General features: G+C 38.1%; 1 protein-coding gene across 2 annotated transcripts in view; it reads left to right on the top strand.

Annotated features, from left to right (window-relative positions):
• Positions 1-15,457, top strand: part of LOC110508036 (voltage-gated potassium channel subunit beta-1) — a 303,976-nt gene that overhangs the window by 254,988 nt on the left and 33,531 nt on the right. For both annotated transcript variants that reach the window (XM_036964964.2, XM_036964965.2), the window contains exons 4-5: positions 10,933-11,012; positions 11,485-11,529. In XM_036964964.2, the coding sequence (XP_036820859.1) occupies positions 10,933-11,012; positions 11,485-11,529 (125 nt within the window). The remainder of the gene's footprint in view (positions 1-10,932; positions 11,013-11,484; positions 11,530-15,457) is intronic.

The following is a 15,457-nucleotide window of genomic DNA, read 5'->3' as shown; positions in this document are numbered from 1 at the left end:
CATGCATTATTTGGTGTTTTATGTTGTACACGGAGGATGTTTTTTGCAGAATTCTGCATGCAGAGTCTCAATTTGATGTTTGTCCCATTTTGTGAAGTCTTGGTTGGTGAGCGGACCCCAGACCTCACAACCATAAAGGGCAATGGGTTCTATGACTATTTCAAGTATTTTTAGCCAGATCCTAATTGATATGTCGAATGTTATGTTCCTTTTGATGGCATAGAAGGCGCCTCATGCCTTGTCTCTCAGCTCGTTCACAGCTTTGTGGAAGTTACCTATGGCGCTGTTGTTTAGGCTGAGGTATGTATCGTTTTTTGTGTGCTCGAGGTGTCTAGATGCAATTTGTATTTGTGGTCCTGGCGACTGGACCTTTTTTGGAACACCATTATTTTTGTCTTACTGAGATTTACTGTCAGTGCCCAGGTCTGACAGAATCTGTGCAGAAGATCTAGGTGCTGCTGTAGTTACTCCTTGGTTGGGGACAGAAGAACCAGATCATCAGCAAACAGTAGACATTTGACTTCAGATTCTAGTAGGGTGAGGCCGGGTGCTGCAGACTGTTCTAGTGCCCACGGCAATTAGTTGATATATATGCAGAGGGTGGGGCTTAAGCTGCATCCCTGTCTCCCTCCCTGGTCCTGTGGAAAGAAATGTGTGTTTTTTGTGTATTTTAACCGCACACTTGTTGTTTGTGTACATGGATTTTATAATGCTGTATTTTTCCCCCAACACCACTTTCCATCAATTTGTATAGCAGACCCTCAAGCCAAATTGAGTCAAAAGCTTTTTTGAAATCAACAAAGCATGAGAAGACTTTGCCTTTGTTTTGGTTTGTTTGTTTGTCGGTTAGGGTGTGCAGGGTGAATACGTGGTCTGTTGTATGGTAATTTGGAAAAAGCCAATTTGAAATTTGCTCGGTACATTGTTTTTACTGAGGAAATATACGAGTCTGATGTTAATGATAATGCAGAAGGAGAGGAAGAGAAAGAGGGAGAGGGAGAGAGATGACAGTTATCGAAGTGATTAAGAAGGCTGTTGTGCTTTTCTAATTACATAATCTGACCCTCTCTCTCTCACTCTCTCTCTCTCTCTTTGTCTCTCTCTCTGTCACTCTCTCTTTCACTCTCTCTTTCACTCTCTCTCTCTCTCTCTCTCTCTCTCTCTCTCTCTCTGTGTCTCTTTCTCTCTCTCTCTCTCTCTCTCTCTCTGTCTCTCTCTCTCTCTCTCTCTCTCTCTCTCTGTCTCTCTCTCTCTCTCTCTCTCTCTCTCTCTCTCTCTCTCTCTCTCTCTGTCTCTCTGTCTCTATCTCTGTCACTCTCTCTCTGTCTCTCTGTCTGTCTCTCTCTCTCTCTCTCTCTCTCTCTCTCTGTGTGTCTCTCTCTCTCTCTCTCTCTCTCTCTCTGTCTCTCTCTCTCTCTCTCTCTGTCTCTCTGTCTCTCTCTCTGTCACTCTCTCTTTCTCTCTGTCACTCTCTTTTTCTCTGTCTCTCTCTGTCGCCCTGTCACTCTCTCTCTGTCGCCCTGTCACTCTCTCTCTGTCTCTCTCTGTCTCTCTCTCTTTCTCTCTCTCTCTCTCTCGCTCTCTCTCTCTTTCTCTCGCTCTCTCTCTGTGTCACTCTCTCTTTGTCTCTCAATTCAATTCAAGGGGCTTTATTAGCATGGGAAACATGTGTTACAGTTTTTCTCAATTGCTAAAACACAATTTCTGAAACCTCGCCCCATTTCCTGAAAACATGATATACACTCTCAAGCAGTCAATGAACAATACACCGAAAAATAGAAAACACATTGTTCAAAACATACAATTCTCAGGGAGAAGTACATTTTTAATCTAAAAAAATATTCATATTTTTCCGTCATTGTCTTTTGATGAACAAAATTGATCAGAAATTACTACTCTGCTTTGCTCTTTGCAATTTTGTTTTTTGTTCTTCCTCCTCCTTGACCCCTATTTTTACAGCACTGTACCCTGCATCTCACAAACTTGTCCTTTGTCTCTGTGATACTGTAATTCTTGTTCTTTGTTGATATGAACCTGCAACCAGTCAAAATATATTGAGCAGTCAGTACTGTTAATAAATGGAAAGCACAATGTTCAGGGCCATACAATGTGTCCGTTGTACAGTATACAGCCTACAATGCACTGTACTACAGTACACAATACTAAAAGGGACAAAAATCAAAGGAGTAAACATGTGATCAATGTGCTTCTTCTTGTCTTTGGGCTGGGTCAGGCCAGAGCACTTTGTCGACATCACAAGCAATATTGTCCCTCCTGAGGCAACGGGGGATGAAGCCTCTTGTGTGCCGTATCCAGCCCTGACATGATTCCTCACCTATATCACCACAGGCTAAATCCATGGCTTGCAGCAGGTTTACTCTGGTGTAGGGTTGTCTATCATACACTTTCCATCTCCAAGAGGAGAAAAACTCCTCAATCGGATTCAGGAAAGGCGAGTATGGAGGGAGGTACAAGTTCATAAACTGCCCATTGATGTTAAACCGTTCCCTTACCTGAGCAGCTGGGTGGAAACTGACATTGTCCCACACTATCACATAGGTGGGAATGAGATTCTCATTTAGCTCTTGACCCTGCTGCTCTTGAACCTGCTGCTCAAATAAAATATGTCTTAGATTGGCAATAAATCTTAGAAGGTGCTGGGTGTTATATGGCCCGAGTGTAACATGGTGATGTAGAACACCATGGTTGCTGATAGCAGTACAGATTGTGGCATTGCCACCTAGTTGACCAGGGACTTCAACAATGGCCCGCTGTCCAATCATGTTTTCGGCCTCTCCTTCTCCTCTTTGTTAGATGAACTCAAAGGGTCTGTCCAAGGATTCCAAGTCAAATATTGTCTGTGTAGAAATACAATATACTGTATGTAGGATTTTGTAAGTCGTACAGAGACAGTGCTATACTGTAGAGTACAATTAGGCTTCTGATTCACATACATTGTATGTACTGAAGAGTAATGTCATTCTGTCATTCAAATAGTATGTGTTAGTACTGTAGACAATCTGGATTACAGTAAATGTTTCTGAATGTACACTGACTTGTACATACTGAGCTCGCAGTTCTTTCACCCCTGGTGAGTTGCACTCAAAGGTACTCTGTATACTTGTTTCATTCGCATCCTGTTACGATGGAGGACACGGTCAATTGTGGAAATGCTCACACTGTCAATTCCCTGGAAGTGCGTGTTGTCTTGTATCACTCGTTCCTGGAGTTCTCTGAGTCGTATTGCATTATCTTGAAGGACCATGCCAACTATAACGGCCTCTTGCTGCTGAGTGAATATAGCTGACCTTCCACCTGCATGTGGCAGCCTTGCAATTCTACAAAAAGTAATTGTGCAGTTACAAAGCAATACTGTCATGATGTTGCCTTGGGGGTAGGTTTATGACAGTCATAAATGCCTCTTCCCCCTTCTTTCCTCTCTCTACCCTAAAGATGTGACATTTGCAAACCCTTGGTTAACATAGAGATTCTGGGAACGTCAGAATGTGCGGGGAAATGAACAATATTCTGGTAATCCGACCAATTGAACATATGCGGTGGTACTTAATGAATATGATGTCAGTTCGGTTGTCATCTGAGACATTCTCATCAATGATAAGATGACATAAACTCTACAGTGGAAAGTCTACACATCAGAGTTATCAGATTAAAATGGTATTGTTGTTCAATTTAAATGTTTGAATACGAAATTATTTGTGATGGGATGAAATGTGATTTTAGCTTCTAAAATGTGAGATTTGGGTTTTCATAAGATAGGGCTCTGCTCAATCAGTGGCCCGCCCCTGTGACGGGACATGGGCTATAAAACTTTTCAAACACGCCCTCCTCTCCCTTCCTATATAAGCCCTTGACGACAATATAACCTCCTGTTCCGAAGATGTGACGACAACGGTTCGATGTCAGAATGGTTCAGATAATAACTACAGAACGCAGCCAACATCAGCGTGAGCTTTGGTTGCGAATGTTATGAACTTTGAACTTATATTCACTACAGAAGTGATACATCCTAGCCGTTGAATTAGCAACAGCCGCTGCAAACGAGGGTTAGGAAGGAACAGACAGAGTATCCCGTCTACCACACAACGACGTTACTACAACGTATTCAATTTACCAGCAGAGACATTCTTCAAAAGAACAAAGGACTCGGTTGGACAACACGGCCTTCCATCTACCACCAGCCCACCGAAGCGCAGCTCAGAGTAAATATTTATTGCATTTTCCTTTTCCAAATGGGCGGTAATTTAGAATGCATAAGATACTGTATTTACGATAGCACAGCTTCACCCTTTGTTCCTCAGTCTTCCTGCTCTTTCACTCAAACCCAGCCCCTTTTCTTTTGTGTAACAAGCTGTCATATCTGTTCCGCCCGCTAGGGACATTTTCCTTTATGACGTAATTTGTAATAAAGTTATGATTTAATTATGTGTATGTGTAATTCTGGGTAAAAGTCTAAGTGAGATCTGCAAATTGTGTTTTACCATGTGAAATGGTTTAAGGTAAAGACAACAGACTGCATAATTAGTAAATAAATAATTAAACCCGATTTTGTATTGCTGGTTCAACTTGTTAGCCAGGGTTCGTGCAGATTACCAAGAATTTACAACTTTCAGATGAGACTGAATTAAGATGACGATTAATATTGACTGCTATTGATGTAGAATATTACTAGGTCTTTAAGAGTTTATTCGGAAGATAACAGCTCTATGAATATTATTTAGTGGTGCCCGACTCTCTAGTTAATTACATTTACATGATTAGCTTAATCAGGTAATATTAATTACGGATAAATTATTTTATAGAATAGCATTTCATATCACTTAATCCGGCATAGCCAAAGACACGACAATACATACAGTTAACTTTACAAATGTCTATTGAAACAGCTGCATATAGTGTAGTACAGTAAATTTGCAATTACAAAAATACAGTAGTATACTGTACCTGTTCTCTTCTCTGAATGTCCTTACTATGGTGGACACAGAAAATCGGCTCAAATTGGGTTGCACTCTAAGTCCTGCTTCCCTTATTGTCAGTCCATGGGCAAGAACATGGTCTATAACTGTTGCTCGAATTTCATCAGATATTTCCACTCTTTGTCTGCCTCTTCCTCTTCGTCCTCCTCTTCCTCTTTCTTGCCCTCCTCCTCCTCTTCCTCCTCGTCGCCCACCTCGCATTCTCACTCGTCCTCGTCTTCTCACATTGTTTATTCTATCCATTCTCAGACTTTCTCCTTCCCACCTTCAACAACCTGTTTGCTCTCTGGACTGGCTTATATTGGTTGTGTCGCATCATTTGAAACAGGTTAAATCACTTTTACGTGGTTGTGTTCAATCAATGACATATGTTCTCTATTTGTATTTGATTGTTACCACTTGTGTTTACCAGTATGGCTGACATGTGCATTAGAGTGCAGAATGTGTTTTGAGAATGAGAATGCGTTTAGAGTTTTGCTGAAAAGTCTAAGTGAGATCTGCAAATTGTGTTTTACCATGTGAAATGGTTTAAGGTATTGACAACAGACTGCATAATTAGCTAAATGAGTCCAGGCAACTGAGAACTTTGTTCAGCCAATGGGTTTTAGTGTTTTAGCAATTGAGAAAAACTGTAACATTGCCATAGCAAGTGAGGTAGATAATATACAAAAGTGAAATAAACATAAAAATGAACAGTAAACATTACACATACAGAAGTTTCAAAACAATAAAGACATTACAAATGTCATATTACGTATACACAGTGTTGTAACGATGTACAAATGGTTAAGGGTACACAAGGGAAAATAAATAAGCATAAAAATGGGTTGTATTTACAATGGTGTTTGTTCTTCACTGGTTGCCCTTTTCTTGTGGCAACAGGTCATGGATCTTGCTGCTGTGATGGCACACTGTGGAATTGTACCCAGTACATATGGGAGTTTATCAAAATTGGGTTTGTTTTTGAATTCTTTGTGGGTCTGTGTAATCTGAGGGAATTATGTGTCTCTAATATGGTCATACATTGGACCTGTTATGGCTGCGATCCCCGTACAGGGATCAACATCAGAGGAAATTTTCTAAAAATACAACGTCTTAACATTAAACATTCTTGAAAATGCAAGTGTCTTACATCCTTCAAAAGATTAGAATCTTGGTAATCAAACGTTTTCCGATTTACGATAGCTATTACAGAGAACAAATACCATGCTTTTGTTTGAGAAGAGCGATCAACAACAAAAACATTCTCCGCCATGACACATTCACATCTGAAGGTAAAATTATGACTTACATTCTGATATCTTGCTCTTATTTCTCTCAAATGAAGTGCCGTTTTCTTTGATAAAATCCATTTTTATAGCCTAAATCAAAACATTTTGTAAACCGTTTGTGTCATGAATTTCATCTCTTTCAACTTTTTAGGGAGCATTCGACGTAATTACACACAGTAAACAATCGTTTATCTAGTCATAGTTGATTTCAGTGCAAACCTCTGGATGCTTGCAACACAGCCAAACTTGATTGTTTTTTTTTGCGGGGAGTATTGACCGAAGTGAACTGATTTGAAGACAACGAGCAATGACTTCATTGCGCACCAATAATTTTAGCGAAGCTTCGTTGATTGACTGTATTTCTGCCCAATGACCACTGAACTTCTTGAAATCTAGCTGGGTAGATAGCCAATGAGCTGAGGTAAACGCCAGTATGTAATGGTTTTGGGTTGGACCACCATTCCTTGTTTGTAAACGCACGTGTAACGAACTCCATTCTCGCCATTGCCTGCTGATTCGTTGCAGTCACGCTTGTTACGCACAGCAGTGTTTGGGAAAGTAGTATATTGGAAGCAGTATTTTTGAAAGTGTTTTTTCAATGATTTCATTGAAGACATCATGGCGAATAAATCAGGAAAAGTGAAGTCTAAGTCTAAGTATACAGATTTGCACCAGATTATAGAATAGACAGATTTTTAGTTTGAGGAATTTTTGAGTGAACACAGTTATGATTCAAACATTGAGGAGCTGTTTCTACAAGAACAGGACGTACTTCTGGACTGGTAAGTGCTAATGCCGTTTTATGAAATATAAATATATTTAAATATACAAAAAAAAAATGCAATTTGCAATGAAATGTGTGATGAAATGTGTAAAGTACACATTGGCTATAGAGAGTGTGTGTGTGTGTGTGTGTGTGTGTGTGTGTGTGTGTGTGTGTGTGTGTGTGTGTGTGTGTGTGTGTGTGTGTGTGTGTGTGTGTGTGTGTGTGTGTGTGTGTGTGAGATGTGTTCCATGTCAGATATATATATTTTCCATGTCAGATATATATATTTTCAATTTTTTTATTCAAATGGAATGGAGTAGAACAGCAAACACACACATGGCCCCTGCGTCTGCTACTCCTCACCATTTCCATATGAAATAGCCATATGTTCAGGGGAGGGCAGGTCCACAACAATGGCCGGAGTTGAATGGAACAGCACTTCACCTTAGTGACTGTTCTCTCTGCTCTATACAATACATATCTGTTTATTTTATGTGATGATAAAAGGCTCATACAATACAAATATTTTTTATGTTTTCTTTCACAGTGATAGCGACTCTGACTGGGAGGCCCCGGTTCCAAGGTGCCCATCCCCCACTGAAGCAGGTTCAACCAGCTGGACTCCTGCTGTCTCCGGCTCCACACCTACCCCCGCCCGGCTATCTAGAGGTGTGAAGACAGTAACAAAGAAGCGGAGGAAGGGAAGTGTGGAACCTGCTGGCAGAGAGGTATAGAGGGGCAATGGCACTCTGTGCTGGAGGAGGATGTGGAGCCACGTCCTCCAATATTCCGACCAAAAAGGCAACCAGGACCTCAGCTGGACATGACCTCAAAATACAGCCCCATGCAACTTTTTCAACTGTTTTTCACCCCGGTAGTTGTTGATTCCCTGGTGTGTAAGTATGGGGCTAGTAAGCAAGCAGGAAATAAAGAGGCATGTCAGACCTTTTCTGCTACTTTTCACTGGTAATTTACATGGGGCTGGTGAAGTTAAAAACCCTAAAGGATTACTGGACCCCCCCCCCCTCCCACCCCACTGTCATGTCCTCTACAAGGTTTTTAAATATCTCACGGGCGCTTCACATCAGTGACCCAGAAGTTGATGAGGAGAATGACAGGAGCAGAGGCACCGCAAGGTTTGACAGGCTCTGCAAAGTCAAACCTCTCTACCCCAGCTTGGTTGAGGCCTGCAAGATCCATTTTCAGCCCGCCCAGAACTTGTCCATAGATGAGAGGATGGTAGCCTCAAAGGCCAGAATTGGGCTAAAACAATACATGTGTAACAAACCAACTAAATGGGGTTACAAGCTGTTTGTTTTGGCTGATTCTGTGTGTGCATACACATGCAATTTTTTTGTCTATGAGGGGAAGAGCACTTGTGCGACTGGTAAAGGACTTAGCTATGACTGTAATGGAGTTATTGGGTCTTCAACTGCTGGGGAAGGGCTACAAACTATTTGTGGACAACTTTTACACAAGCCCTACCCTGTTTGCAGACTTGAGGAAGCTGGAGGTGTGGGCTTGTGGCACCATTCGGACCAACAGAGGGGGCTTTCCGAAGACCAAGGTAAATGACATGCCTAAGCGGGCTGAGCGGGGTATCATGCGATGGGTCCGTGAAGATGGCCTGCTGTTTGTGAAGTGGATGGATACCAGAGAGGTGGTGATGTGCTCCACTATCCACAAGTCCTTCAGTGGCGATCACGTCGTCAGGCGTGTGAAGGACGCTACTGGGGCATGGACCACCAAAAATGTCTCCATTCCTGCAGCCATCAAGGACTACAAAAAGAGCATGGGAGGTGTAGACCTATCAGACGCACTGATAGGGTACTACAATGTTCTACATAATACAAAGAAATGGTACAAGACATTGTTTTACCATTTCATTGACATTGCTGTGGTGAATTCCTTCATCCTGCAGAAGGAAATGGCGAAGAGCTGTGGACAGCCCCCCATCTCACAGCTAGCCTTCAGGGAGCTGCTCATCCGGGAGCTTGCTGGCTATAGCAAAACGTCCACCGCATCACATTCTGCCCCCTCTACCTCTGCCAGCTCTACTCCTGCCTCCAGTGGTGTTCATATGCCACAGTTCATTACTGCAGGCATTACTGTGCCTCAGGGCCAAAAGGGCAAAGCATGGAGGCGTCTGTGTGTTCCCCATCACCTGCACCAGTTGTTCAGTTTGCCTCTGCTTTACATCAGAAAGGGACTGCTATGGGACATGGCACAGGCAGCAAAATATTGTGTAGAGGACTTCCAAACGGTCTACCCCTGTTTTTTTGTGTTTTTTTTCTAATGTTTTTAAAAACATTTTTATACATTTTTTTGTGTGTTAGAATTGCTTTTTGATATGTTGTATATAGTTATTTGCACTGTTGTATATAGTTATAGGTCATTTCACCAATTCGGCCACATTTGGGCAACTTATGTGGGACACCTGGGTGACTTCATGCTAAATGTCATGTAGCTCACCCATTCCTGAAGTTATCAGTCTGAAACTCTAGTACATGTGAAAGATGATGCTACAACAATAAAAAACAGAAAACGTATGCTCTTTCTTTCTCTTTTCTTCCATCAGATCTACCGTGTTATATTCTCCTACATTCAATTAACATTTCCACAAACTTCAGAATGTTTCCATTCAAATGATACCAAGAATATGCATATCCTTGCCTCTGGGGCTGAGCTACAGGCTCACTACAGAAATGCAGCTCAGTTTCCACCTCATTTTGTGGGCAGTGTGCACATAGCCTGTCTTCTCTTGAGATCCATGTCTGCAAGGCTATGCTCACTGAGTCTGTACATATCTCTCTCTCTCTCTCTCTCTCTCTCTCTCTCTCTCTCTCTCTCTCTCTCTGCCACTCTCTCTTTATCTCTCCCTCTTTCTCTCTCTCTCTTTGTCTCTCTCTGTCTCTCTTTCTCTCTCTGTCTCTTTCTTTCTCTCTCTCTCTGTCAGTCATCCATCAATCAGTCTTTCATTTAAATCTATTGTCCCTACTCTAGTTCCCTTCATCACAACTACTTTCTGATTGTCAGAGTGTTGTCACCAGCCATTCAGTGTTTCAGTTATTTTCCTCTCTTTCTTTCTCTCTTCTCATCCTGTCGCGCACAAACACACACACACACACACAAACACACACTCGCGTGCGTGCGCACGTACACATGCACGCATGCACACACCAGGGTTTGGATCCCTGCTTAATTTCTAGCTGCAGTGGCAAAGATAATTTTAGGAGAGTTGATAGACAGATCCTCAGCAGAGGGGAGGACATTGGTTTAGCTCTGTTAGTAGCAAGGCCTCCAAAATCCTCTCCGACTCAAATAGGGAGAGGGTTAGACACACACAGACACTCACACTCCCAGTCTCACAAAGAGACAGATACACCCTTGCTGACACACCGCCACAAAGGGAAATTTAAGAAAATTCACTTACAGCCCCATTGCAATAAAGGGAATTGAATCTGGGAACAATTCAGCATGTTGATGTATGATCTGCAGTCTGGGTGAATCATTGTAAAGTCTACTGCCTCAGCCTGCTGCACTGACACACTGAAACACACTAGAGAGAGGAACAGCTCAGCTCTCTATAGGGACAGCTATAGAACCAGACTAGAAACACTATCTATAGTACCCTGGAAGAGAGATGGCAGAGAGGGGAACTGAGAGGAGGAGCAGAGCCAGAGCTCAGACATAAAGAAGGTTTTTCACCAAAAAAAGCATTTTGCTGTTCTTAGATAGGTGGGTTAAATCCTGGCTGCTGACCTCTGGTTCCTACACACCTGATATGTGATGATGGGGATGATGATAAGGATGAGAATGAAGAAGACGAGGATGACGATGATGAGGATGTGTGTCTGTGTGTGTTGAGTGTGACATCTTTGACCTCTGTGTGTTTTCCCAGGTGGCTGAGCAACTGATGACCATGGCGTATGAGAGTGGAGTCAACCTGTTTGACACAGCGGAGGTGTACGCTGCTGGAAAGTGAGTCAGGATATAATAAACCTCTTTATATGTTTTATTTTTAATGGAAGGGAGTGAACATTATCTATTATAAGGGTTACATGGGTACAATCAGACCTCTCTGCAATAAAAATGGATGGCCCTCCCTTCAGCAAAATATTTCTTACCTAAACCCTCACTGAACGCTTAAAAAAAAATAAACAAAGTGACCCTCCCCTGTACCCAAAATAACAATTAAAACAGTGCAGAGCAGAGAATATGTCTCCTGTTTACCCTCATGTTATGGACAGACCAGGGCCTTAGATATGCAGTTTTACAAACTGTTTGGCCTGTAAGTATTGCATGGCAACGCAGAAATTTGACTGAAATTGAAAAAGCATGACCCTCCCCTATTTTGGTCCTGGTACCCATTCTGTAAATGTCGATCCATCCCTTATAGAAAGTGATGGTCGTCTATGTAGTGTACAGTATAATGACAGGCATTGCTTTCCAGAGCTGAAGTCATATTGGGTAACATCATCAAGAAGAAATGCTGGAGGTATGTTACTGTTTGTGTGTGTGTGTGTGTGTGTGTGTGTGTGTGTGTGTGTGTGTGAGTGTGAGTGTGAGTGTGAGTGTGAGTGTGAGTGTGAGTGTGTGTCTGTGTCTGTGTCTGTGTCTGTGTCTGTGTCTGTGTGTGTCTCAGTATCTCCTTGTCTTATTGACGTGTCCTAGCTGTTCTGTCACTGCAGTTTGTTCCCACTCGTTGTTGAATTGTTACATCATTATGTAATGGAACGGGTGAATACACATTCCTCCCTGGCAGTACAAATTGTAGGACAGCAGGAGGTTCAATGTAAACTCATCTACATTACCAATAGATTCATTATTCACAGAAATAACTAGATTTATTCAACATTTTTACTTATTAAACCCAGAGGAAAAACTATGGGCAAAGGAGCAATGGCTCCTCTTGCTTTCAAATATGTAATTTCCTGCCATAGCCTGAGGGAAACTGTATAATAACATCTGCATAGTAAAACAGTAACTTACTTTTTATTAGTAGTAGAAGTAGAAGTAGAAGTAGTAGTAGTGTTATTATTATTATTAGTAGTAGTAGTAGTAGTGGTATTATTATTAGTAGTAGTAGTGTTATTATTATTATTAGTAGTAGTAGTAGTAGTAGTAGTAGTAGTACTAGTAGTAGTATTATTAGTAGTAGTAGTAGTAGTAGAAGTAGTAGTAGTGTTATTATTATTATTATTATTATTAGTAGTAGTAGTAGTAGTAGTAGTAGTATTAGTAGTAGTAGAAGTAGTAGAAGTAGTAGTAGTGTTGTTATTATTATTATTATTAGTAGTAGTAGTAGTAGTGTTATTATTATTATTATTAGTAGTAGTAGTAGTAGTAGTAGTGTTATTATTATTATTAGTAGTAGTAGTAGTATAGTTATTATTAGTAGTAGCAGTAGAAGTATTATTAGTAGTAGTAGTAGTAGTAGTATTGTTATTATTAGTGGTAGTAGTAGTATTGTTATTATTAGTAGTAGTGGTAGTAGTAGTGTTATTATTATTATTAGTAGTAGTAGTAGTATTGTTATTATTAGTAGTAGTAGTAGTATTGTTATTAGTAGTAGTAGTAGTAGTAGTAGTAGTGGTGTTATTATTAGTAGTAGTAGTAGAAGTAGAAGTAGTAGTAGTGTTATTATTAGTAGTAGTAGTAGTATTGTTATTATTATTATTAGTAGTAGTAGTAGTATTGGTATTAATATTATTATTAGTAGTAGTAGTAGTAGTGTTGTTATTATTAGTAGTAGTAGAAGTAGTAGTAGTGTTATTATTATTATTAGTAATAGTAGTAGTAGTGTTAGTATTATTATTAGTAGTAGTAGTAGTAGTATTGTTATTATTAGTAGTAGTAGTGTTATTATTATTATTATTATTATTAGTAGTAGTAGTAGTAATAGTGTTATTAGTAGTAGTAGTAGTAGTAGTAGTAGTATTGTTATTATTAGTAGTAGTAGTGTTATTATTATTATTATTAGTAGTAGTAGTAGTAGTATTGTTATTATTATTATTAGTAGTAGAAGTAGTAGTAGTGTTATTATTATTATTAGTAATAGTAGTAGTAGTGTTATTATTATTAGTAGTAGTAGTAGTAGTCGTATTGTTATTATTAGTAGTAGTAGTGTTATTATTATTATTATTAGTAGTAGTAGTAGTGTTATTAGTAGTAGTAGTAGTAGTAGTAGTAGTAGTAGTAGTATTGTTATTATTAGTAGTAGTAGAGTTATTATTATTATTATTAGTAGTAGTAGTAGTAGTAGTAGTATTGTTATTATTATTAGTAGTAGTAGAAGTAGTAGTAGTGTTATTATTATTATTAGTAATAGTAGTAGTAGTGTTATTATTATTAGTAGTAGTAGTAGTAGTAGTATTGTTATTATTAGTAGTAGTAGTGTTATTATTATTATTATTAGTAGTAGTAGTAGTAGTAGTAGTAGCATTGCTATTATTATTAGTAGTAGTAGTAGTAGTAGAAGTAGAAGTAGTAGTAGTGTTATTAGTAGTAGTAGTAGTAGTATTGTTATTATTATTAGTAGTAGTAGTAGTAGTGTTGTTATTATTATTATTATTAGTAGTAGTAGTAGTAGTGTTGTTATTATTATTAGTAGTAGTAGTAGTAGTAGTGTTGTTATTATTATTATTGTTATTAGTAGTAGTAGTGTTGATATTATTATTATTAGTAGTAGTAGTAGTAGTGTTATTATTTTTAGTAGTAGTAGTGTTATTATTATTATTATTATTGTTAGTAGTAGTAGTAGTGTTATTATTAGTAGTAGTAGTGTTATTATTGGTAGTAGTAGTAGTGTTATTATTATTATTAGTAGTAGTAGTAGTAGTAGTAGTGTTATTATTAGTAGTAGTAGTAGTAGTAGTAGTGTTGTTATTATTATTAGTAGTAGTGTTATTATTAGTAGTAGTAGTAGTGTTATTATTATTAGTAGTAGTAGTAGTAGTAGTAGTAGTGTTATTATTAGTAGTAGTAGTAGTGTTATTATTATTATTATTACTATTAGTAGTAGTAGTGTTATTATTATTATTAGTAGTAGTAGTGTTATTATTAGTAGTAGTAGTAGTGTTATCATTAGTAGTAGTAGTGTTATTATTAGTAGTAGTAGCAGTATTGTTATTATTATTATTGTTGTTAGTAGTGGTAGTAGAAGTGTTATTATTATTATTATTAGTAGTAGTAGTAGTAGTATTGTTATAAGTAGTAGTAGTAGTAGTAGTAGTAGTAGTATTGTTGTGATTAATATTCCAAATAGTAGTGGTAGGTGTGATGGTAATGATAGCAGTTTAATGATGGTGATGGTGGTGGTAGTAGTAGTAGTAGTAGTCGTAGTAGTAGTATTAGTAGTAGTAGGAGTAGTAGTATTGGTATTATTAGTAGTAGTAGTAGTAGTGTTGTTATTATTATTAGTAGTAGTAGTAGTAGTAGAATTGTTATTATTATTAGTAGTAGTAGTATTGTTATTATTATTAGTAGTAGTAGTAGTAGGAGGAGTAGTAGTATTGTTATTAGTAGTAGTAGTAGTATTGGTAGTATTGTTATTATTAGTAGCAGTAGTGTTATTATTATTATTATTATTATTAGTAGTAGTAGTAGTAGTAGTAGTAGTAGTAGTATTGTTGTTATTATTATTATTTGTAGTAGTAGTAGAATTATTATTATTATTATTATTAGTAGTAGTAGTAGTAGTAGTAGCAGTATTGTTATTATAAGTAGTAATAGTAATATTATTATTGGCAGTAGTAGTATTGTTATTATTATTATTATTATTTGTAGTAGTAGTAGAAGTAGTATTATTGTTATTAGTAGTAGTAGTAGTGTTATTAGTAGTAGTAGTAGTAGTGTTATTATTATTCTCATAATTATTTGTAGTAGTAGTAGTAGTAGTAGTAGTAGTAGTATTGTTATTATTATTATTATTATTTGTAGTAGTAGTAGTAGTGTTGTTATTAGTAGTAGTAGTAGTAGTATTGTTATTATTATTATTATTATTTGTAGTAGTAGTAGTAGTAGTAGTATTGTTATTATTATTATTATTATTTGTAGTAGTAGTAGTAGTAGTAGTATTGTTATTAGTAGTAGTAGTAGTGTTATTAGTAGTAGTAGTAGTGTTATTATTATTATAATTATTTGTAGTAGTAGTAGTAGTAGTAGTAGTATTCTTATTAGTAGTAGTAGTGGTAGTATTGTTATTAGTAGTAGTAGTAGTAGTATTCTTGTGATTAATATACTAAATAGTAGTGGTAGGGGTGATGGTAATGATGGCAGTTTAGAGACGATGGTGGTGGTGGCAGTCGTAGTAATGATGATGGTAGTTGTAGTACTGATGTAATGGTGAAGATGACAGTCAGTTAGCTATAAGTTAGTTATAGTTTCATTTTCAGCCATTTATATTCATACATTTCTACCATTTT

The sequence above is a fragment of the Oncorhynchus mykiss genome, chromosome 27 (assembly GCF_057628025.1).
Source record: "Oncorhynchus mykiss isolate SJ-2025 chromosome 27, ASM5762802v1, whole genome shotgun sequence".
In the NCBI taxonomy this organism is placed as follows: Eukaryota; Metazoa; Chordata; class Actinopteri; order Salmoniformes; family Salmonidae; genus Oncorhynchus; species Oncorhynchus mykiss.
The sequence above is the reverse complement of the archived record's forward strand: the minus strand, read 5'-3'. Positions and strand labels throughout refer to the sequence as shown.